General features: G+C 36.8%; 1 protein-coding gene across 1 annotated transcript in view; it reads right to left on the bottom strand.

The window, feature by feature from the left end:
• LOC150084641 (crooked neck-like protein 1) overlaps positions 1 to 26924 on the bottom strand; it is a 213898-nt gene that overhangs the window by 45304 nt on the left and 141670 nt on the right. The window contains exon 12 of the mRNA XM_090375381.1: positions 17835 to 18029. Coding sequence (XP_090231507.1) covers positions 17835 to 18029 — 195 coding nt within the window. The remainder of the gene's footprint in view (positions 1 to 17834; positions 18030 to 26924) is intronic.

The following is a 26924-nucleotide window of genomic DNA, read 5'->3' as shown; positions in this document are numbered from 1 at the left end:
AGCAAAGCAATGGGCACGAAGTAATCAGAGTGCTATTGCTGAAGGAGAACTGAAGAGAAGATTCTAAAAGGCAACACAGCCTAAAAAAAAAGTGCAACATGTGAAATGTTTACAGACCTTTCTAGAACAGGACATGATCCAGCCAAGAAGGATGCCTTTGTGTGTGCTAGGTGCAGAGTGTATGAGGAAATTAGAAACCAAATCAGTGCTTTTTTTTTTTATGTGAACCCCAAACACGAGAGGTATTAGAACCTATAGTACTTAGTACCGTCCTTGGGTTGGAGGTTGAGAAGACGAAAGAAGATATTTGTTGACATTGGACTTGAACTTCTGTAGATTGTAATTTTCAGGAAATACGTATGAAGGAAGGTTGTTCCAGAAAACGGCAGTTGAATGAATAAATGAGGAAGATGAAAAGTTGGTTCTGTGGGTTTGAAGTTGGACAGTAAATGGATGTTGGCTGGTGGCGGCATGTGTTCGGACTGTTTTGAAAGAGAGAGCGGGAATTATAGAAGCCAATTCAGAAGAACAGTGCCCATGGAAGTATCTGTAAAAGAGGCAAGCAGCAGAAACAGTGCGTCTATGAGAAAGCGAGTAGAGAGACTCTGTTAGAGATGAGTCATTAATTAACCTAACTGCCCTCTTCTGAATGGAATCAAGAAGCCTGAGAGAGGTTTTGGGGGCACCACCCCAAATGTGGGAACAATATTCCATGGCAGGGCGGATTTGCGATTTATACAGAGTGAGCAGCTGTTTGGAAGAAAAGTACCGCCTAGAGCGAAAGAGAAAACCAAGTTTTTTAGATGCAGAGGAAGCAATATTTGTAATGTGCTTGTGCCAAGAGAGATTAGAAGTCAGGGTAATCCCCAAAAGAGATATATCCTTTTGCCTAGAAATTGGAGTGTCACTAAAGATAAACATAGGAGCAGAAGAATCCTTTTTGCGAGATATAAGACAAGACTGAGTTTTAGAAGGGTTGAAATCAACTAAGTTGTCTTTGCCCCACTGGAGAATTACCTGAAGATCGGCATTTAAGGAATTGGTAGCAGATTTTCGAGAAGTTGAAGCTGATTGAGCAGGACAAGATTTCTCAAAACGGAAAGTTGAATGCAATGTGCTATCATCGGCAAAACTATGGATAGGATTTCCAGTCAATGGAAGAAGGTCATTGATATACAAGAGGAAAAGAGTGGGGGAAAGAACTGAACCTTGGGGGACACCGGCATTAGTGGAGAAGTTAGAAGACAGAGAGCCATCTACCATCACCCTCAGAGAGCGATCAGAGAGAAAACTGGATAACCAATTACTAAAAACAGTTGGCAAACAAACCATAAGATGGAAGCCTGTTTAGAAGACCTTTATGCCAAACACGATCAAAAGCCTTTGAGATGTCAAGAGCAACTACTTGTGTTTCACCGAACCTTTCCATTGAAGTAGTCCATAAATGGGTAACATAAGCCAGGATATCACCGGTGGATCGACACTGGTGGAATCCATACTGGTGATTGTTGATCAGACGGAAGGTTTCTAGGTAGTTTAAGAGTTGGCGGTTAATTGATTTCTCCATTACTTTAGAAAGAGTAGAAGTAATTGCAATGGGACGATAATTGGATGGGAGGGATTTATCACCCTTTTTAGGAACTGGCTGGATATGAGCAAATTTCCAAGCAGAAGGAAAAACACCTTTGGAATAAGAAAGTGAAAAAAGGCGGCAAAGCATAGGAGTAAGTTCAGGAGCACAGATTTTGAGAACAAGTGGAGAAATACCATCAGGACCTGGAGCTTTCTTAGCATCAAGATTCATCAAAATCCTTCTGATATCCTTTTGACGGAAGACCACAGGAGGCATTGAATGGACCGTGTTGGGAATGGTGGGAGGTGTTTTACCAAGTTCATTAATACATGAGCTGGAAGAAAAATGGGATGCTAGCAGGTCAGCTTTATCCTTGGCTGAAGTGACAACAGAACCATCTGGTTTGGACAGAGGTGGAAGCAGAGATGGACAAAAGTTGCGGCCAATAGCTTTGGCAAGAGACCAGAATGCTCGGCTACCATTAGGGCAAGAAGCAAGTTTTCTACTCTTAGCCTGTTCAAACTCTAGTTTGGACTGATTAATAACTGCTTTACAATTGTTGCGAGCTTTGGTGTAGGCAGAAAATGAAACTGAAGAATTAGAAACAAGCCAATTACGATATGCAACATTCTTCTCTTGAACAGCCTTAGCACATTTATTGGAAAACCAAGGTTTAGATAAAGGATGAGATTTTAAAGTGGAGTGTGGGATAAAGGATTCCATTCCTGCAAGAATAATTTCACTGACACGATCTGAGCAAACGTTGACATCAGACGTTTTGAAACAGTAATCCGACCAAGGAAAAGAAGAAAAGAAGTCACGCAGGTCATCCCATTTTGCATTCTTGTAATGCCAAACAACACGAGGTTGGGAATAGCCATGAGATAAAGGTTCCATTGGAGAAGAGACAATCACCAAGTTGTGATCTGAAGTGCCTAAAGGACCTCTCACTTCGACCGTGTACTTAGAAGGGTTGTTTGTGAGAAAAAGATCAAGCGTATTGGCTGTATGATTCGGATTGTCCGGTATTCTTGTAGGTAAATGAACAATCTGTGCTAGGTCATTAGTAATTGCAAAAGCCTCAGCATCTCGACCTGCTGGGTCGGTGTGACAAGAAAACGGAAGCCAGCTGGAGTTGTGAACATTAAAATCACCAAGGAAAATTACCTCACTGCTAGGAAAGTTGGACTGGAGAAAGTCAAGTTGCAACGAGAGGAAGTCAAAGAGCTCCAAGTGATTAGTGGAGTTGGGAGAACGGTAGAGACAACAGATGAATTTGACACAATGCGGTAGAGAGATTTTAAGCCAGAGAAGATCGAAGAGAGGAGATTCCAAATTGCCAAGTCTCTGACAGGGAATATCAGAACGGACATATGCACAAGTACCACCTTTGAGGCGAAAGGAATCATACAGCGAATAATTTGGGCATCTGAGATGAGCAGTAGTTGAATCAACCGATAACTGAGATTCTGTCAGAAAAAGTACATGTGGTTTGGCAGACTGCAAGTGGAAATGGACATCGTTGAGATTAGAATTGAGACCACGTATATTTGTGAAATGAATTAGGAAGTCCTTGGGAGGTTTAGATCTTTTCGCAGATAAGCTTGTTCTATTAGTTTGACAATTCATGGTGTATTCAATAGTAAGAAAAAGTGGGTGGGACATGCTGTATGAAGTAATGAAATTTTTGGATATGGCGTACATGTGGTAAGAATATACCCAGATCCTTGACATAACGTGGCCTCGACAATGCTCCCCGCATACACACTACTCGGACTCCCTCCAGTCACTATCTGGCAGAGTAGAGGTAGCAAGATTATACACTAGCTGATCCGGAAGCCTCCTAGAGAGTTACCAATAGGTTCGGTCCGGTCCGGTGTACTAACTAGCGGCCGGCCTGCGAAAACCGTTTTAGAGCTGTACCCTCGAAATGTAAGGAATATTGGATCTCGCCACGACGTTCATCATAACCTCAAAAGTGATCAATCATACTGCATGATGGAAGAGATAGGAAAGGGTTGACCGGAACTTAGCTCTAGAGACTAAACATGGGTTCCACCACTTCAAGCCTCCAATAAGCAAAGTGGTGGTATTTCACCGGTTGATGAAAGTCATCTACCACCTAGTACTGCCTGGTAACATAGAGGGGCGGCGTTCCTCCATGTGGTGTGGGCGCCACACCTCGACCCCTGCTTACGTTGGTTCACACCTGGGTGGTCACCCACCATGTGCTTGTGCATGGAGGTTATACCCAGGATTACTAACAGTCCCACCATCGTGAAGGTGCAAGCATCGTGAAGGTGCTTTGATTGGCATTTATGTGAGTCTGAAGAGTAGGGTAGATCCCCTCGAAGGAATTAAAATGGGGGGCCCATCAAGCTCTCAGCGCCCCAACTCAATGACAAAGCTAACTCTTGTGCATCAGACAACACAGTAGCAATCTTCAAGGCAGAAAGCACTGGACCAACAGGAGCTAGTTATTGTTGTTGACTCTATTGTCAGGGAAAGGGGAAATATATTGTGCAAGGAGCATAGGTGGAATAAGACCAGGGTATGCCTGCCAGGGCAAAAGTAGATGACAATGTAAAGCAGATATCTTTTGAGGGCAAAAAAGCTGATACTGTAGTACATGTTGGCACTCATGATATTAAGAGTAGGAGATCTGAGGACTTACTGAACAAGTACAGGGTAATGCTGGAAATAAGTCGTAAGTTAGGATTGAATTTGAAAGTGTCTCAATTCTGCCAAGACGCGATAGAAGAGAGTATATGTTGAGAGCCTTGTCAATCAATTTGGCTATGGAAAGAATGTGCAAGGCTCATGGGGTAGAGGGTAGAATTTATTTCAGAATGGTCTGTGCTTGTTATTAGGAAAGACTGTTTTAACAGGGATGGATTAAATCTGAATAGAAGGAGCACAAGAATATTTGCTGATGCTATTGAGGCAGTGATAGGTGGCATAAAACTACCAGCTTGGGGCGGGATATGCGGACTAGAGCAATAGGCAGAGGTGAAAGTGATTCTTGCACTACTTCTATTAGAATGTGCAGCAGCCTGGAAAGCAAGGTGTTTGGGATTTTAGGCCCTGTTGTGTGTCATCATGGAACAAATAAATACTTGGGCTGTGTTAGGGTAACTAAGAGTAAGAACACGTGGATGTATACTTGCTAGTACACTAATGCTAGGAGCTTTGTAAATAAATTTAATGAATTTGAAGTACTGATTAATCATCAAATGCAGAATAGTGGAGACATGGTATCAAACAGACATAAGTGAATTTGAATATGGAGAGTACAACGAGAGAGAGAGAGAGAGAGAGAGAGAGAGAGAGAGAGAGAGAGAGAGAGAGAGAGAGAACAGCCAGGACAGGATAGGTAGAGGTGTTATGCTTTTAGTTAAGAAGAATATTAAATCTAAGGCATCCAGTTGACATTTGTGGTGAGTGCAATTTGAGCCAGTTTGATGTGATATAAGCAGTGAAAAAACAAAATTAAGAGTATACCACAACAGCTATACAGGGAATGTCTCATAATAGCAGATTTTAAATTTGCAGATGTTGACTGGAATTTGTGGGTTGGTCACTCGCACTAGCAAGACTTGTGGATTTCTTGGATGACTTTTTTCTACAGCAGCATATTAGAGAGGCAGAAAGGGAAAGCAACACTCTTGATCTAGTTATCAGCAGTGATTCTTCATGTATTAAGAATCTGCAGGTAAAAGACCGAATGGGTGGCAGCAATCACTGTACTAATGTGGAATTTAATTAAAGACATAACTACTATCGAGGGTAAAGGGAAAGGCTTCTGCTTTCATAAAGGTGGCTACAGAGGTCTCAGACAGTTTTTAAATTGTGCAGTAGGACCAACTGATGATGTTACCAATGGCAAATTCTAAATGGGAAGTAATCAAAAATGTTACTAGATTTTTTATGCCAACAGAGAAATACCATTCAAGGCTTGGACCTAAATAGATATCAGATGAACTATTGAGACAAGCGATAGACAAGAAAAGTGACGGGATACATATAAATTATCAGGTAATACAGAAGCCTATGGTAGACATAAATTAGTTTGTAATCAAGTCACAAAGGAGGTTAGGCAAGCTAAAGCAGATTATGAGAAGTCTCTGGTGAAGAATCCAAAGGAAAACAGCAAAGACTTCTATGCTTATATTAACAGTAGAAGGAAGGAAGGAAGGGGCAAATCACATTGGGCCACTTGAGTCAATGGATTAACTGTTGATGACCCTGCTCAGGTTGCTGACAAATTGAATAGATATTTTGCATCTACATTCACACAAGAGAAATTTTTTACAGAAGGGGCCATCAGAAGCTTATCAAATTCTAACAGGGAGCAAAATGATTTTGTGATAACTGAAAGGAAAGTGGAAGTGAAATTGTTGAAGCTGAACATAAAAAAGGCACTTGGGGGTGGAGAGGATCTATCCAAACATATTAAGGAAGGCAGCAAAGGAGGTGAGCAAACCCTTAGCCATAATTATGAGAGCATCCTTGGATTCTGGGGGAGTCCGTATGGACTGGAGATGCTCAAATGTATCCCTAATTCAAACGGGGAGGGGGGGATCAAAAGGTGACATGAGTAATTACACACCTATCAGCTTAACATCTGTTCTAGGGAAAATAATAGTCACTGGTTAAAGAAGTAACATAGGACCATATGAAAGGAATGCAATTATACTATTGTCACAGGATGGATCTGTTAATCAGTCTCCTCTAACCAATCTGATAAATTACTATGATGCAGTGACCAAGGAACAGGATGCAAAAAAATAATTTTGATACAATATACTTGGATTTCAGGAAGATTTTTGGACACTTGCACATAAAAGGCTGTTATATAAACTGGAGTGATGCGGCATTAAAGGTAAGTTACTGCTGTGGATAAAGCAATAACTCGTCTGCTATGGATAAAGGGATAGTTAAGTGGAAGAAGACAGAGTGGTTATCAATGGGCACTACCTCTTTGGGAATTAATGTTATTTATCAGTGGAGTTCCCCAGGGTTCAGTGCTGGGCTCATTGTTTTCAATATTTATTGATTATATTGATGAAGGTGTATCAGGCTTAAAGCCTAAGTTTGCAGATGATACAAACGTTGGCAGGGTGGTTAACGACAGTAATGATAATATGCAACTGCAACAAAATTTAGAAAAATTAGGTCGATGGGTTGAGAAACGGCAGTTGAAGTTTTAACATTGGCAAATGCAAGGTACTGCATATCGGTAGCAGTAATCTCAGTGTGATATCAACTATGTGGAACTACACTGAGGGTAGTAGAAAATGACCTGAGGGGTAATAGTACAGTCAGATATGAAATTCTCTGAGCAGTGCAGATGTGCTGCTAGATATGGCCTGACCATGAACGAGGCCTTGTTCGTGGTCAGGCCATATCTTAAGTACCGTATACAGGTCTGCAGGCTTCACTTTAGGAAGTGATGTAGATCTGCTTGAACAAGTGCAGAGAAGGGCAACCAGATTGGTGAAGGGAACAAAATGGTGCTCTTACCTAGAAAGGCATCAGTGCTGCAAATTGTAGTCTGGAGACCAGGCACCTGTGGGGTGATCTGATTGAGATGTTTAAGGCCTTGAATGGATTGAGTAAGTTAAATGTGAATGGCATTCTTCCTCTTGCTGAGACTAAACACACGAGAGGGCATATTGATCGAGTAGTTAATTGTTGGAATAGGATTCCATCTGTTGTTGTGTGAAAGTGGATGGTTTGAATAAATTCAAGAAAGAACTAGACAAATTATTGGAAGGTAAGGATGGGTGAAGCATTTTTTTCTTTTTTTTTTTCAGTTGATGCTATATAAGTTTACTTTCTTACATCCTTTGCCACTATTACTACTTTAAATATTGGCTTTAAAAATTTTTCTTATTCAAACAATATTAAGTTTATTAACTGCATAAAAAAATGCTTTTTTTTTTGCAGAAGTAAAATTTTTTACCAGACCCATTAAAAACCTTTGGTCACTGCAAACAACTTCAACCATCCTGCTGTAATGTCCAGTATTTTTGAAGGGCACCATGAAAGATAGTTACATATTAAAAATAATCAAATAAAAAAAATAATAAAAAATCAATAGATGGATTATCTGAAAATTTGATCATAACTGTGACATATGTGGATGTACGTCATGCTGATTAGCATAGTAGAATGTCCAAAAGCCTGTCTGTTACCACCCTGATATAGTAATCTGAAGGTGCTATAAAAACATGTATAATGTTACAAGCAAACAGTCAGTGAGCAATGACCATCTAACAGCATGCAACATTGGGTAGTCAATATGGAAAATTAATAGTCATGTAGGTTGCATTGCTTGAATGGCTGCATGCTGTTGGTAACAATAGATAGGAAGGTACTTGGCTACAGTTCCAGGGCTCTGGTGGCATAAGAAGAATGTCAGATCTGTTACAATGTCAGATTTCCAGAATTGTTAACATTATTTCCATATGGAATTATCTACATGCAAACTATCACTGTTTGCTCCTGCATCAGGGAGCATAATTAGCAGGTGACTGAGAATGGAGATGCATTCTCACCAACTACTGCCTCACTTATCTCTGATGCCCTTCCATCAATGTCAACATCTGCAGTAGTGTGAGAGAATTGCTTGGGGAAAAAATATGGCATTGCGCTGTATTTAGTGATGAATTATATTTCTGTCTGGGATCTAGTGATGGCTGTAGGTGCATCCTGAGACCTGCTGGGAACAGAGGTAATGATTCAGCCTGCATCAGAAAGCAGCATACTAGGCCAACACCCAGAGTCATGGTATAGGGAATCATAAGTTACAATAGCTGTTCACCTTGAGTTGTTATTGATGACAAAATATTATGCTGAAATCATTCTGGGACCACTGCTTTTGCCCTTTCTAAGCTTGCATCACTTTGTAAGTAAACAAAACATTTGCTCCTATTTTGTTCAATTCCATATATATTGTCCAATGAAAATTTTTGCAGTTCCAGTTCCAAATGGTACTTCCAGAGGAAAATCCAGTACGCAGAGTTATCACAACTCAATAGTTCCTATATGATGTCAACATGCTTTTTTGGCCATGTTCATTCACCAGATCTTTCGCCCATCAAACACATTTGGGACATGAATAGATATTCATCTTGACCACTGCCTCTCAGTCTCTTATCATTGTTGCCTAACTTACAGGCGAGGTGGAAGAAGAAGAATGGCTTAATGTGACATTTGCCACCTTTTCTATTCCTTGCATCACTCTTCATGGATGAAATATTTTATATATAGATGCACACTGCATTTTTGTAAGTAAACAATTGTTGAATGTATACAAACATTTCTTGTCTACATTGATATCTATCACTCAACTTTGTGCTCAAAGCATGTACTTCCACAGTACTGTCCAATGAAAATTTTTGCAATTCCAAAATTTTTTCCTTCAGTGAGAGAGAGCTTTAAATATATATGCATCATTTGAAAATGGCCAAAATGATTAATTAATGCTACTTATAAAAAAATGCAATTATTAAAAGTTATTAAAATAAATCCAGCATATATGAAAGACACCTGTCAAAACATGCAAGGTATTACTTGATGGTCTATAAAAGTAGCAGTAGCTTTCTCTGCTTTTGTCAGGAAATCTGCATTAAAAGTTTGTTAATAACAGTGATTCATTTTCCTCCACTTACTGAAAGAAGGATCCAATGTTCTAAATGCCACGAGAATGAACCCAAAGTAAGCACCAGATGCAATTTATTTTAGAAGCCATGATAGGATGATTAGGGCACTTTGGTTTTTAGATTAAATTTAATTTTAAACAAAAGTAATCATATATGTGTATAACAAAATAATGTAATGAATCAATTCTGATCTCATTTTGATCCTGATCTAAAATATATCTCCATTCACCCTCTTTTCCACTAATTTGCTAATCCATCCAAACAGGCTTCAGCAGTGACCGAGTTTATTCTTGTGGTGATAGGACTATATGTTACCTGAAATTCCATTCTGTCCCATTCTTGAAAATAATATTTCTTCAGTCAACTGGCACTGTTTGTATTTGAACTAATTCAACAGTATTTCACAACCATACACTGGCAGAAGAAAACCTAACCTAAGATTAATAGGGCACTACACAGAGAGAGTACTCTAAACAGAAAATATGAAATGAAATGTATGAAATGAAAAGTGTTTCAGTGCAGAGTAGGCATTTGATGAGGAGAAAACAAGTCACAGAAAATAACTCTTATAACTAAGGTAAGCTGTACATTCCCATATTCTTTTTTAACCTAAAACATTTTAGAAAAAAAAAAAAAAAAACCACAGAGATGCCACTGTAATACAAAATGAAAATAAAAACCACATCATATATTGAGAATATGAATTTATCAGCTCACCTAAACTGTTCCTTGCACTAAACATGAAAATTCTGTATGGCTGAAATACAAAAATTATTATTACAGTATGTTGCTTTGTGTGCCCATCTTTTATCATGATTATTTTTTATTTTTCTTACGAACAGCCATGATCACATATTAATGTAAAATGTAGAGGTACGATGGGGTAAGTAAGTCAAATCTTTTCTATGTAAAAGACACATCTGTCAAAATGCACTGATCAATATCCAATCAAGAAATGACCGATGTAATTATTTTCCTGTGCATTTGTAGTGACATGATTGCTCCGCCCACTTGTACCACATCCCTCTTCTCCCATTGGCTACTACACCACACGGCATTCTCAAGGTCAAATAAATATCACTAAGTAATTATTTACATGCATTTACATAGGTCATAGTGTGTTTACATACAAATATTTACAAAATACTAAACTATTTACAAATATACAAACTATATCGAGTCCCTTCATCAGCTGACATTACAATGGAGCGTCAAATGATGCCAGGGTGGTCATGTATTAGACAGTAAAGCACGTGCACAAGGTTGGTGAACATTGAGGCAACTGTCTTTCAATGGAAGACAACAATGTAATTATTTACCTGTGCATTTGTAGTGATGTAACTGCCCCCACCCTCTTCTCCCATTGGCTTGAATAAGTGATGTAATTACCCTATCCTCTTATCCCACTGGCTTGAATAAGTGATGTAATTGCCCCACCCTCTTCTCCCATTGGCTCGAATAAATATCACTAGGAAGAAAACTTTTTTAATGTACAGAGAGATAATGTTCTAGCCTTTTTTTGGTAACACAGGATACTTTTTGCAAGACTTTCACAAAAGTATCCCACAGAAGTTTCACAAAAAAGTCACTCATGGACCAGTGCATAGTATTCTGGCTGATATCTTACATAGTTGATGAATATTAACTTACACAGACTCATAAAATTGCAAAATGTGATGATCTGTGGGCCCACCCTCCTGTTGAAATCATCAATTTTCATGCCATGATGTGCACACTACTTGTCAAAATAATGTTCTGGCCTTTTTTGGTAATGTATAGGATACTTTTGTGGAATGCATATACACTAGAGTTAGCTTATATACCGTTCATGACAACAAACTCTACAAAATTTCTTATTTTTCATAATAATTCTCACATAGGCAAGTGGTGAAATTTGAGAAGCTTTTGTTAGATAGCGAAAAGCATGCCATTGTGATGAAAAGCAGTGTTTTGCTACACAAAAAAATTGTACCTGGCCGAACACAACAGCGCAACATATGGTAACACTATATCACCTAGTCTTTTGTGGGCACTCAGCTTTTGTGAAGTGAAAAACAATATAAACAGATAAAACAAAATTGCAGCACATACAAGACTAAAGAACACTATTAGAAAGGTACAAAAAGAATCAATTACTAATCCCCAACCAGTGGATCACCAGGATTAGTGGATCACCAATATTTTCCTGCTGGCTGTGTCAGGGGATGCAGCACTACTGCCTGGTTGATTGCTCTCTGATGTTAGAAACTTTCAACCCTATAGCCTCTTTGGCTGTTCACTATTAAAAGTGATAGAAAAAAGTATGTTTAAAACTTTCACATATCCAATTTTCACAAGTCTCCTATCATTTACTGTGGACTTCCTGGATGTTCTGCTCGCTCTCTCTCTCTCTCTCTACTAAAATCTTGCAAACCTGGAACAAATCAAATTAATCTTCACTCATTTATTTATTTATAAATTTTTTTCCCTCCTGGACATTTCTTCAGCATTCAATGTAGTCTCAAATTCAGCACTAATTATACTACTTAGGAATTACTTCTCAATACACAGTCCACCCCATTTCCTATAATCTGCCCAATCATCATTTTCCAATATATACTCATGCAGGAAAATTAAGATTGTTATTCTTCTAGGCAGATCCTTATCTATCTTGCTATTATCAGCTATTCTCATTCCTTTTCATGAATTCATTCTCACTTAATGACATATGCAAATAGCATAGTCATCAGTATCTCACTGCCAAGTCAAGGGTCAAATACTACTTCTAACCCAGTGGTTCCCAATATTCTTCCTCCCCTTACCTTCCTTACCATTAATTAAATGTAATTAAATACATTTAATTAATAATTAACTTCCTTACCATTTCTGACTATCAAAATTTATAAATTATGTCAAATGATAAAAATTAATATAAAAAATTTTCAAAAATCATTTATTGATAATCTGTGCAATGTTAAGCACAATTTTTTAAAATAGCTTATGAACCCGCAGTGCTATTTTCATAGAAAGGATATGCAGACCATTGGGAACCAATATTTTTACTTAGCTTTATTTTCTGAAGAAAATTTGAAAAATTGTTGAATACATTAAATTCATCGGCTTCCAGTCTCTCTCTCTCTCTCTCTCTCTCTCTCTCTCTCTCTCTCTCTCTCTCTCTCTCTCTCTCTCTCTCTCTCCCTTGAAAAGATAAGTGTATCTTTTTCTTTCTCTTAATATCACTCAGTAAGCTCAATTTTTCCTTGCAAGGTATCTCCATTATTCCTTCTGAGGAATTAAAGTCCTTAGGTCTTGTTTTTGACCCTCTAAGTTTTGATTCCATGCACTTATACAATGCCTTCATACCAAAGTACCAAAGAGTTTTAAGATTCATGAAATTGACCTATTTGTCAAAGACAAGCAGAAGGTCATGGATTACATCATCATCAGCCATTTTCAATCCACTGCAGGATGAAGGCTTCTCCAGCAACTTTCCAGTTCCTTCTGTTTTGAGCACTGGCCATCCATTTACTACCCACAAACTCACGAATTTCATCTATCCATCTCTCTCTCTGTACCTTTGTAATTTATACCTTTGTCTTCCAGGTTTTCTTCTATCTCCTCTTGGGTAACATTGTTATTTTCTTAGTCCATCTATAATCATATCTTTGAGCTATGTGTCCTGCCCAAGACCATTTTAGTTCTTTAGTTTTGATAAGAATGTCCTTTACTTGAGTTTGCTGCCTAATTCATGTGTTTCTCTTCTTATCTAACAGTCTGATTCCCAATATAATTCGTTCCATTCTTCGCTGTGTAGTTCTCAGCTTCTCTTCCATTCTTTTGGTGAGTGCCCAAGTTTCACTTCCACAAGTCATGGTGGGGAGTATACACTAGTTCATTATTTTATGTTTCAGACAAACTGGGCTATTGCTCTTCAGTATGTGACTATATTTCCTGAATGCTATCCATCCAAAATTTATTCTTCTCTTGACTTCCAATCATTTGTCATTATTACAGCTAATAACTTGTCCCAGATAAGTATATGATTCCACCTTTTCAATTACTGCTCCTTCAATCATTATTTCCCTTTCTGTGGCATACTTGTTCATCATTACTTTTGTCTTAGCCATATTCATCTTTAGTCCAAAACCTTACTAACTGTGCATAACTGATTAAGATTTTCCTCTAATTCTTTGGGATCATGGCTTATGACCACAATGTCATCTGCAAATTGTAGATGGTTTAGGTACTCTCCGTTCACATTGACCCCTTTCTGTGACCAGTCTAATCTTCTGAAAGCTTCCTCAAGGGCAGCAGTAAACAGCTTCGGAGATATTGTGTCTCCTTGTCGAACTCCTTTCTCGATTTAAAATTTGCTACTGTCTTTGTCTAGTCTAATAAAGGAGGTAGCATTCTCATATATTTTCTTCAAAATCATAATATGTGGGGTATCTATGCCTTGTCTTTCCAGTGCCCGAAACATTGCCTTATGCTGTATGGAGTCAAATGCCTTTTCATAATCCACAAATGCCAGGCATAATGGTGTTTTATATTCATTTGCTTTCTCCATTAGCTGTGATATTACGTGAAGGTGATCCATAATTGAGAATCCTGTCCTAAAGCCAGCTTGCTCTTTCGGTTTATTCTCATTAAGTATTCTTTCTAATATGTTAGTAATGACCCTTGTGAACAACTTGTAGATGTGGGATAATAAGCTAATTGGTGTATAATTTCCAATTTCTGATTGATCTCCTTTCTTATGCAGCAAAACTATGATTGCATTATTCCACTGCTTAGGCATCACACCTTTTCTAATGCACTTTGTGAAGAGCCTTGCCAGTTTTTGTGTTATGTCTCTTCCTCCCAATTTTAACAACTCTACAGTAACTTCATCTTCCCCCAGGGCTTTCTGATTCTTCATTTTCTTCAATGCATGTTCTACCTCATCAGGAAGAATATCAGGTATGTCATATGTATTGCTAATTTGCAATCCATCATTCCCTTGCTCCTTGCATAATTCTCTATAGTAGTCTTCTGCTATTTGAATTATGCCTTCTCTGCTGTTTATAAGTATACCATTGCTATTCTTCAGTGTCAGTATCATTTGTCTTTCTGTATTACTGCTCATGGCTGCTGATTTAAATCCTTTGTTTTCCCTTAATGCTTGTTCTACTTTTCTTGTGTTAAATCTTCTTATGTCCTCTCTGAGTCTCTTTCTAATGGCTTTGCATAACTCAGTATACTCAATTTTCTCTTTGTCAGTGTTTATCTTGCTCTTCATTTTTCACCTTCAGTTCATCATAACAAGTGTTTCTTGTCTAATTTTTCTTCTTTGGATTTCTTTTTCCCTATACGTTAGCATTAGTAGAGGCATATGATGCAAAAAAGTAAAGCTTATGCAACATCAGCCAGAAAAAAAAAAAAACTTCCACTTCATCCCTCCGTTCGTTCGAAATACCTGTCCAGCTGAGCCTTAAATTTATTTAGGCTATCAACTTCCACAACAAGGGATGGAAGTCTGTTCCACCAACCAACTACCCGCTGGCTAAAGGCAAATTTGAATTTATGCCCTCTCAAGTGATTATTCTGAGCAAGAGGCAGAATCCCAATGGCATTGAGCATGCTCAAACCATTGAAGGCTTTATACACCTCTATCAGACCACCTCGCTGGTCCCTAGTCTCCAGACCCTGTAATTTGCAAAATTTAAGCCTTTCTTTGTAAGAGCAACCCTTTGTTCCATTCACTAACCTTGTTGCCCTTCTCTGTACTCGTTCCAGCAGCTCTACATCCTTCTTGAAATGAGGCATCCAGACCGGTATACAGTACTCAAGGTGTGGCCTGACGATTGCCTCATACAAGGGAATAATCACCTCCTTATCCCTGCTAGAAAAATTCCTGTATATCATTGATAAGACACCATGAGCTACTCTTGCAGCCCGTCTGCACTGCTCAGAGAACTTCATATCGCCTGCAAAATTACCCCCGGGTCCTTTTCATTCTCTACCACTGTCAGTGCATTGCTGTTTCCCATATGTAGTACTTTACATTTGTCAATGTTAAACTTCATTTGCCACCTCTCACCCCATCTACTCAACCTTTCCAGATCCTGTTGCAGCAGGATAGTGTCAGTAGTGTCCTTAACAACCCTGCCAACTTGGACATTAAGCTTGAAATACCATCATCAATATTATTTATAAATACAGAAAACAATAATGGACCCAACACTGAACCCTGAGGGACTCCACTGATAACATTAGTCCACGATGAGCAGTGTCCATTGATTACCACTCTCTGTCTTCTCCCCCTCAAACAAATCACTGCTCCAATTTGTGCAGCAGTCTTCCATGTGCAACAGTATCAAAAGCCTTTCTAAGATCCAAGTATATAATATCAAAGTTATTCCCTGCATCCAGTTCTTTTGTGACTGCATCATAGTATCCAATCAAATTGGTCAGGCAAGACTTCCCCTTAACAAAACCAATCTTTGTCCAAGCTATAACTGAAGTCTTGTCTAGATGATCCTGCAGTGCTTCTTTAACCAGTGCCTCCATTAATTTTCCTGGAACAGAAGTTAAACTCACAGGTCTATAATTACTTGTGTCAGCCTTTGATCCTCCTTTGTGAATTGGGGTCACATTTGCACATCTCCAGTCTATGGGTAAGCTCCCATAGACTGGAGGTTTCTTGGGCTTTATCACTTTCAGAAAGTTGTAATATTTCTCGTCGATATCTTGGTCCTGAGCAGTCTGCAGAAGCTGAAACTTGTTCTTAAGTTCCAGTACATACTGCTTTTTCTCCTCTTCTGTTATCTCAAAGACCTTTGTATTATTTACTCAAGCTAATTTTTTCCTTTCCTTTCCTACATCTATATCAAGTGTACATCTTACCATTCTGTGATCACTTCCTTATTCAGGACAGTAACATCATTCACGATATATTTTCTGGTAGTGAGGATGAAGTCGATTTCATTAGTTGTTAATTCATTTGGACTCTTCCATGTCCACTTTCTGTTCACCCTTTTCTTGAAAAAAAGTGTTCATTCTGACAATCCTTGAGATTCTGCAAATTCCACAAGTCTTTCGCCTCTTTCACCAATTCCAAAATTTCCTATAGTTCCCCTTTCTGCACTGTTTTGTCTTTTTCCAACTTTAGCATTGAAGTCCCACAATAATAGTGTAGTGGGTTTTCTGCTCATCTAGAAGACTCTCAATTTCGGTGTATATTTCTTCAACCTCTTCATCATCATGGCTCGATGTTGTGCATAAATCATTATAACCTTTAGCTTGTACCTCTTAGAAATCTTGAGTATTAGTCTTGACACCCTTGGTGATGTACTTTTGAATTCCAAATCTTTATGGACCAGAAACCCAACTCCACCTTCACTCCTTTCACTGTTTCCATTGGTGTACAGCAGATTTCCACTTGATAAACTTATAAGTGATTCATTTCTTCTTCTTGTTTCAGCCAAACTGATAATATTCCAATTCACATTTTCTAATTCTTTTTCCAACTCTAATATCCTGTCTTCACCGATGAGTGATCTTACGTTGTAACAGGCCAAGTTCAGTTTCCGTGCATGGCAGCCTGGTCGTACTCAGAGATTCTTAGCACTTAATGGATTACATCAATTGTAATCAAATCATAAATACCCTGCTATGTCCTCATTTGGTCATCTTTTCCCACTTCAACCCAGCAGCTACTAATATGATGCCAATATTGGTACTAAAATGGCTCACCTTTAAGAATCAACTGTCATACACAAACCCAAGGACCCAACTAATATCAACCTCGCAGTGTGTGCCTCCCCTTCACTGTTAGAAATACAAAAAATTCTAAGCTCCAATAGCCCAAATAACTATGTTAACATATAGAATGTTATAAACTGGTAAGTCCCTACTGGGTTTTCAAGAACCAAAAACTAGGAGCCAACTTCATAAAGCATGCTGTTGATTATGACAAGAGTGCTTTCTGAAAGGGATTTAATGGTGCTTGCTGTAATACCCGCAAAAATTATGTAAAATTCAAAACTTAATTTCATGTCAGTTTTTGGTTATTGTAAATACAACAGCTTTCTATTAAGGGGTATGCCATTTTATGGAATTTCATTTCTGTCTTTGTTACTAAAGAAATAATAACAGTCAGTAGTGTGTCCAAAGCAGAAAATGCAACATCCAGATTCTAGGCAGAGCAAACTTATTCCTGCAAATGAGCAATAATGAGGCTTTCATTATTTATTTTTTACTTTTCAGTCTGTTAGTATGCATCAGCTGTCAGTTATATGTTAATTTCTTGCAGGATAGTAATTTATCTTTTCTGTATCCATCCTTTTTAAATTTAAAAAGGATGAATACAGAATAGATGTGTGAAATTTCCATTCAGCCATAGGATAACTAACCAATGGAAAAAACTTCTACATAATGTTGTGATAGCGAGTGGTTTGAATAAATTAAAATAGTAAGAAAGTGTGATCATATCCTTGCCACTTTCTCAATATATCTGATAAGAATAAATTAAATTTCCATAAATCTTATATACTACTAAAGCAATTTTTCTCGACAAAACAGAAAAATCATAAGATTTAAAAAGAATAAACATCAGCATTTTAAACAGCACTTACTTTTACATGCTGTGTTCTTTCTAAAAGTCTCTCATACAACTGCCTTACTCTGTCATATTCTTCTTGCTCTACTTCAAAATCAATATAGGCCTTCCATATAAGTTCTGGCATATCGAGTCGTGGGCGATTGATGGCAATCTCATAGATAGCACGTGCTCTATCTACATCACCTAAAATAGTTTCCAGTTCTGCAAACTGATCATTATAAAACAAATTATAAAATTGAAAGTATTGTTTTAATCACATCACAATAAATATGTGGTTCCAACACTAATTCTTTAATACTGTAAAATGATGTAGAACAAAAAAAAATTTTTTTATCCATGATATATCTATATGTGAACCCCTGGCGCTCGTCGCCGTGATGGGATATTGTGCTGTAAATCTACTTCACAATAAAGATTTATTTATTTATTTATTTATTTATTTACGCATTCAGAAATATTAATTATTTTAATTAGTTCTTGTTTATTTAATTAATAGATATAATTCTCCTAATTACACATATATCCAGTCAGAAGACAGAATGAAATGAACACCCAGTCAGGTCAAGTGCCATGATTCGTAGAGGTGATCTTCCAAGAGGAAAATCAGCTTGAATTTGAGGTCAAGAGGTATCAGAATATACTTTGTAAATTGCTCACATTCCATGGTCAATTTATTTTGCTGGATGAAAAATCATGCAACACTTACTAATCAACAAACTCAACCTTGATGTCAAAAAAGTCAGTCCATAAATATTTCTTCCATCTTGATGTAACAAATTTTTATGGACTAAGTGTCTAGGCTTTTCCCTGAAAAAAAAAAAAAAATCTGTAAAAAACATCAATTGTTAATCACTGCACTAGCCATGAGCACATTTAACATGAAACAAGCAACAAACAGCTAAACGGAGTCATCTCTCCATTTACTCGTAGTCATATATTGAGTGATCTGAGTGCAAACTGCACATAATTTAACCTGTTTTGACCACCTGGAGGTTAAATTTGGCCCCCTCCCCCATTAATTTAGTTTAACTTTAATTCAAACTTTTTTTTTTTTTTTTTTTTTTTGCTCAGGGGTAACTTGCAGTGCTTTCTAAGGTGATTTTTTAAAAAAATCTCTATTGAACTGAGAGAAAATGACCCTCCGAAATTGCAAATATCTTGTACATGATTTTATATGCTAACAGGTTTAAACATTTTGTTTGGTCTCAAAATGTTAGGCGATAAGAGCTTGGGTAATGAATTTATAAAACTTGGTTGCACCATTTAGTGCAAATGCAGCATTTTGTTCATTATCATGACAAGGCTGACACTACATTCTCTGACAACAGTCAACAGTACAAACAGGCTGCCAGAACAGCACATGGGGATTCTCAATTATATACAGGAACTTTGCCAGCAGAGACAAAGAAGTGATGATCATCACATTGTATACATGGCAATGGTTGTGTCATACTTTGAAAAACACATACATTTGTCAGCATAGATCTATCGGAAAGGGTAAAGAGAAGAGCAACAAGATTTACTCAGGAGCACAAAAGATAGTGCCCCTGACTGATAAAGCTTACAGAACCCTAGTCTTTTTTATCAAGAAAGAATAGGATTCTGTACTGTCTCTGTAAACCAGGGTATCTGTGTTGAGATAATTGAAGTGTATAAGGCTTTAAATGCTAATTAAACTGAATTCCTTTACTCTTTCTTAAATCTCACACACACACACACACGCACACACACACACGACAAATATTTAAATTTAAAAAGGATGGATACAGAAAAACAGATGTCTGAAATTTCATTTGGTCATAGGATAACAAACTGTTGGAAAAACTTCTACACAGTGTTGTGAAAGTGGGTAAATAAATTTAACATTCAAATCACGTTGACAAATTATTGGAAGGAATGGAATTTTTTTTTTTGGCTGGTGCTGCTTTCAGCACGAGCAAAAGAAAATAAAATATATAAATAATAAGCTCATTTTGCTAATACTAGTACTCAATCAATAATATATTGAGAAGCAAATCACTACATATTGCCTGTCTTAATAGTACAAATAAACTGCACTATTCATAAAGGGGAAACACAGAACTGTCATAACTAGAATACATCAATTTGCCTACCTGTAGGTAGCAAACTAGGAATTGCTCAGTGATGACATCTGGAATAGACAGTAACTAGAACAGTGGCCTCTTTTCCACTATATTGAGCAACTTTAAAAATAGAAAAAGGTCTAAGGATTGACCTATTCCAATTTTTTTTTACAAGTGTATATCTATTTTAAATAAAACATGCTGGTTGCAGAATTTATATATAAAAAACATATTAAGTAGGTATGTAAAAATCTGAAGTAAACTTACAAACTAAATAATACAGTTAATTAATGGGATTTCAGGCACTGGTTTATCTGGCTGTAAATATTGTCTTATCAATTATAAGACTGTGTCCTTCCTTATCTTACTGATTTACCTATTAAGATAACATATTTCTTACCTTCTCTTACCTCATCAATTTACCATACCTTTGTATTTAAGGAAGTTACAGTTATATTATTACACAATGGTGCAACCACATTTGGAATATTGTTCGAAGGTTACATTTAAAGAGACACAACTTCTTGGAAGGGTCTAAAGACAGATGTGATAAGCCTGATGAGAATAGTAAAGAGGTGTCAATATATGAGCAGATTACAAAGCTTGGGAAAAAGGAATCTCTTGGGGGAGGGACTGATTAAGGTGTATATAGCATTGAGAGGGTGTAAAAATTGAATGACAGTGGAATTTTCACACTGGTATGGGAACACAAAAAACAGGGAACATAAATATAAATTGAGGAAAAAAATCAAACTGGACCTTAGGAAGCTTACCTTTGGCTAGTATACTGTTGATAACTGGAATAAACTGCCTTCCTGGATGGGTGGGGTTGATTATCTGGTGAGGGTTAAGGGATGACCTCATCAGTAAATTCTCAATGTAAGAACAGCATTTTTGATAAAGTAGCAAAAGCCTAGCTTCCTTTCATATTTTGGTCTTTACTTACACTAATATACCATTAGAGTTGATTGTTACTGTGACCTTGTCTAATGCAGTATGATTCCTACTGATCAGAAAGAGGATGTCTGGATAACATCATTTCCCAGTATTTTGCAATGGTCACCACCATTTGTTACTTTCCATTTCTCAGTATTTTGCAATGGTCACCACCAATTGTTACTTTCCATTTCCCAGTATTTTGCAATGGTCACCACCAATTGTTACTTTCCATTTCCCAGTATTTTGCAATGGTCACCACCAATTGTTACTTTTGGTTATATGTACATTTCAAGGATAGGGTTTATCAGGGCAGTATTCAGCCCCTGGCTGATCTGAAGGCAAGCATTACAAGGCACATTGCCAACTTTCCCTTTGATGTGCTGTGTATGACAGTTAAAATGCTATATACTTCCAGCACATTTTCAATATCGCTTCTCGGCCTTTTGGCTAAGATCAAAGTGTAGCACATTTTCAATACTAATGGTTATTACAGTGAACATTTTATCTCCATGACCTGTTGCTTCCAAATACTATATTGTAACTTTATCATATGATATGTGTCTGTATGTATCACAAAATACTTTCTCAAATCACTTTTTTGGAATTTTAGTGCCTTTTTTTTTCCACATTAACTAGATAGACACTGCATTTCAAATTTCGACTCTTGGTAATTCATGGTTTGCCATTTATAAGTGGCCAAAATAATGCACTTTAATTATTTACATTTATTCATAATATGTGTCTAATTAATTAACCATTTTGGTGCTTATTGGTATCTCACTGCAGGAAAACTACAGGGCAGTGATTACCCATCAATAAAGAACCTGGTGACCCAATTAGAGTTGCACCGATAAAAAAAATTCCCGATTACTGATTAATTGGCTTCTGTTAAAGGGCCAATTAGTCACTACAATGCTTTCCCACCTTAATAGTCAGCAGTCCATTGAAAAAGTCACCTATTGCTTAATTACGGTGCAGTACATACAGTAAATATCAACTAAATAATACTAATATATGGAATATTAGTATTATTTATGATATATAATGATTCATGTCTAAGAGTGTTCAATTACAGAATCAGTTACATATCTGTAACTAGTTCTTTTAGACCACCTTCCAGCGGGCATTTTTTGCATCAGGCGACACTGCAACATTTGCATCTCAGAAGCACTTCCCTGATACACACAGACAGTTAAACTGTCAGTCAATTGACTCCTACTTCGATAGTCTGCCTATCTCACTTGAACCTGTTAAGAAGAACTGCAACTTGTGGATGAAAACATTTTTTTTTCTACACAAGTCTTTCTACGTTGCTAATATTATGGACTTTTGGCAGTGCTGGGGACTGTGACAATTCTACTCAACACCGATGAGTTTAATGATTTTTAATTGTCTTATAGGCAAACAAAAGTGATATTTTGTTATTTGCAGTATTAATAATGGTGTTAGAATACATATTGATGGTTATTTTTGTCAAACTTGGGACTTGAAAAAGTTGTTTACAAGGGGGATGCTGGAAATTTGGAACAAAAGCCAACACGAGAACCACTGCAAATTATGAGAAAGTTACCCGACAAACCGCTTTGCCAAGAATGCAGCAGTTTCTCGCTGCATTCTTGGTAAACAGATAATGCATGTTATCAGTTAGTTTCCTGTGGTTCTCATGTTGGCTTCCTTTAATAATATCTTTACTCAGGCAGTGAATAGTTACATGGATGCCTGATGCAATAATACCCATAACAGTGACAATGCTAGGGGTTTACCTTCGCCCCATGTTGTATTCAGTTTGCTTGTACACCTTATTAATCCATAATGTGTTTCTAATCTTCTTAATATTTTTCAGATTAAATTTTATTAAGATTTAAGCAGTACTGTAGTCGTAAAATTAGCAGAAGGTATACTTTATGAATGTTACGAAAAGCAGAGAGTATACTGTGCACATCAGACTTATTACTCAAATTTGCTTCAGTCGCATAGAAGGGAGGAAGTTAAAACATCAAATATAACTGCAGTTTGCAGAAAACTGGCTTGGCTGCATCAAAAATTACCTTTGATTAAAACAGCAAGGTCAGGACATACAAAGAAATATAATGGAGACTGCAAAAAAGCCTTTAGAAGGCTGATGTGATTGATTTATTTGAATCACATGGTGAAGATCTGACTACTGAAGAACTGCTTGAACTTGAAAAACCAAAGAATACAAAGATAAGGTTGAAGAATGCTAATGCTGCATGTTTTCAGCTATTTTACAAAGAAAAGAAGTGTAAACAGATATCAATAAACTTATATTTTAAATGACCTCAACCACTTACACCAGAAGAATCTTTTTTGTTTGTGACCAATTAATATTTAAAAAAAAAAAAAAAAAAAAATTATTTTATTTCCTTTCTTCTGCAGTTATAGTTCCATGTTTTAGTCTCCTATTGTTATGCTGCTGTATAGCAAAACTATTAGTTTATGCCAAATAAAATAAGTACTTAGTTACTTCTTCCACCACAACACGAGAGTGTATGGAAATTGCAATTTGTTTAATGTTTCAGTTAATGACTTGTTTTCAAGGAATCCACTAAACTGATTTTCCACCTTAATAGTCAGCAGTCCATTGAAAAAGTCGCCTATTGCTTAATTAAGATTCTCTCCCTGTTCAGCTTTCTTTAAGGCAAGCTTTCATGCATGCTCACCAAAAAATTCCAGTCTTGTCAGCATCCTGAGATGCAAAGGCTCAATGCATTCCCTATCAATACTCAAAGGTCTGATAAATGATCTTTTGTTAATGATACCATACTTCATATTTGATTACAGCATTTTCATATGAAAATGCTGTAATCAAATACCACAACAGTAAAGTTTATGGTCATTATTAGCATTGCAGGTTTATTAGCAGCTGCCAAAAGCACAACGCCATGTACCACCCACCAGTGAAACAGTGATGCACATAACTTTGCATAACACTTCAGAGTTTTAGTCACGAGCCACCATATGTTTTCTACAATTACCAGTGGTTTCACTAGCGTACTAGAAACACCAACGTCAAACTTTACAGTAAACTGCTTAAGCTATTCCAGTGGTTTAAAAAAAAATCTTACAAATAAGAGTTTTTTAAACCAATATTTCTTATATATGCTGCTTCTTCTTTTGATGCTGTCTCCTATTGGAGGTTGGTGATCACTATGCTGTACTTCTCTCTGTCTTGGGAAAGATCAAAAAGATCTTCAGCTGATCTGCCAGTCCAGTTGCAGATGTTTTTCAGCCAAGAAAGTTTTCTCCTCCCACTCCTCTCTTTTCTCCCTCTATAATTACTTGAAGCAATTTATATTTCACATTTCTAAGATGTGTCCCTACATCAGCTACATAAGCTGATGCTGCATCACATACCACGATTACTATTACTATTAAAGTATGTAGAATAACCAATTAATATTGTGGATGTAAAATGCGTAAATGATTCATCCTGCCTCATACACAACTGAAATAAAAGATAATGGTTATGGCAGTTTTACTCTTGATTAAATTTTAACCAAACAGTGTTTTCAAGGGACCTGTTAGAGTAAATTAACTATTGAGCATTAATTGTTGGTGCAAGATTAATGGCAAAATGTTTTGTTACTTTTTAAATATAAACCAAGTTTTATAGAGCAGTTTTGGAAGTGAAAAATTATTATTTACTTGGAATTATATGTGTATAGGTTCAATTCAGCTATTTGTTTAACTATTTTCCCTTCCACCTCATCCTGCTACTTTTAGTTTCAGTGCAATATAAGCAAGCATGTGTCTTGACTGATGTATCTGTTATGGAAATTAGATACCCTCTGTGTCATGTAATTATTGTGCACAATGTGTTGTTTGTTTCAATTATTATTGTTAATATAAAATGGTTTCCTAATTCAATTATTATTACTATTTATTTCTTTATTTATCTGACAAAACATTAATGTGTGTGTGTGTGTGTAGTGTAAGTTCGAATTTTTGTGCATTTAAGAGTTTCCTGAATCGGAAAACGGAAGTGGCTAACAGTTGCATGGTCATATTTTATAATGGTAAGATGTTTTTTTTTCAGTAGAATCAATAACAGTTTTGTTTTATTGAAAATGAAACTCATAAAAAAATTTTTTTAACATTCAATTTTCATAATTTTCAATTAAAAAAAAATAAAAAATCATCTTTAGTAAGTTCTACCACAGTTGATCAAGCATTGGTATACTTCAAATAGAATTTAAAAAAAAAGAAATTGGACACCTTTGCTACAGTCAGGAGCATGACCCCCACTGTGTTAAGCATTTCAATTTAGAATTAAATAAATGTGCATGAATATTTATTTCAGTTTAAAATAATCATTAGAAATCCACTTAAAAATCATCAAAAAATTATCTATCTTCATTTAAAGTAGATGTCTGAGAAGACTTAATAATTGGCATATCATTACAATGAATTAATGAATCTTCTTTTAAAGAAAAGGCCAATGGTCCTGGTTAAATGAAGGCAGAAGTCCTCAAATTTATCTATCCCCCCCTTCCATATTATTAGCACCTCAAAAGCTCACATTTAATTTTTCCATTCAACCATCCTCAAAATGATATTTAGTATTTAATAATAAATAATAAGAGAAAAGGAAATAGATAAACCTAACCTATCCAGTTGACCTTTGAATTTCCCCAAACTGTCAGCCTCTACCACCCACGTAGGTAATTTGTTCCAGTAATTTATAACTCGCTGGCTAAAATAAAACTTCCTGCAATCCAGTCTAAACATCTCTCCCTGTGACTTGAATTTACGCCTCCTTGTTGTAGAATCATTTATAACCACGAAAATTTCATCCTCATCCATTTTACTATTGACTCTCAGAGCCTTATCCATTTTACTATTGACTCTGAGCATCTCAATCAAGTTGCCTCTAAGGTGTCAAGTTTCCAAGCTGTGCAATCCACATATTCAAAGTCTTTCATTATAAGGATGTCATTTTTTTTGCAGATTTCACCAGGCGAGCTACCTGTCTCTAAACCCTTTCAAGAAGCTCAATGTCTTCTTTTAGGTGCAGTCTCCACACCCGAACACAGTATTCTAAGTGTGGTCTAACAATAGCCTTATATAATTGGAAATTATTAAATCATCGACAGGACACCATGGGCCTTCCGAGCAACCTGTCTACAATGTTCGGAGAGCTTCATGTCTAACTGTATCGTAATTCCAAGTCCCTTTCTTTCACTACTGTCTTTAGTCCACCAAGTGTATAAGTTATTTTGGAGTTACTGTTACCCAGGTGTAAGACCTTGCACTTTGCTGGATTAAAGCATAGCTGCCACTTTTTTGACCATCCCTGAAGTCTAACTAGGTCACTCTGAAGAAGCTCTGCTTGGTGGTGATCATTAAATACTCTACCAATCTTTATATCATCTGCAAATTTAGACATCATGCCCTCTATCCCTTCATTGATATCATTTAAGAAAATCAAAAACAAGAGTCCTTGGGGAAGAACCCCACTTCTTACATCAATGCAATCTGAGGAATAAACATTTATCACAACCCTCTGCCTCCTGCCCTGAAGCCATCCTGCTATCCATCTAAGGATTTTCCCTGTGATTTAAACCTGTTCCGGCTTATAAAGTAAGTGCTCATGTAGGACTGAGTCAAATGCTTTGCTGAAATCCAAATAAACAATTTCGAAATTATTCCCTAAATCCAGCTCATGAGTGACCCTGTCAAAATAGCTAACCAGATTTGTTAAACATGATTTCCCCTTTACAAAACCATGCTGCGTATCCTACAGAATTCCATTTCTATCCAAATGATCCAGAATTCCACCCTTGATCATTGGCTCCATGATTTTCCCTACTACTGAAGTTAGATTGACCGGTCAGTAATTTCCCACTAAACTCTTAGAACTGCCCTTATGTATTGGAGATACACTGGCACTTTTCCAATCTAATGGAATCTCTCCTGAGTCCAGTGATGCTCTCATAATTAGCCTCAATGGTTCAATGCACTCACTTGCTGCATTCCTTATATGTGCACAATGTACAGAACAGTTATGCAGCCCAAGGTTGATCTTATCTCTTATGTTGCAGCCAAAATGCAGATCACAA

Source organism: Mastigoproctus giganteus, chromosome 6 (genome assembly GCF_048544385.1).
Source record: "Mastigoproctus giganteus isolate SK-2022 chromosome 6, ASM4854438v1, whole genome shotgun sequence".
Classification (NCBI taxonomy): Eukaryota; Metazoa; Arthropoda; class Arachnida; order Uropygi; family Thelyphonidae; genus Mastigoproctus; species Mastigoproctus giganteus.
This window is presented reverse-complemented; position numbering and strand designations above follow the sequence as displayed.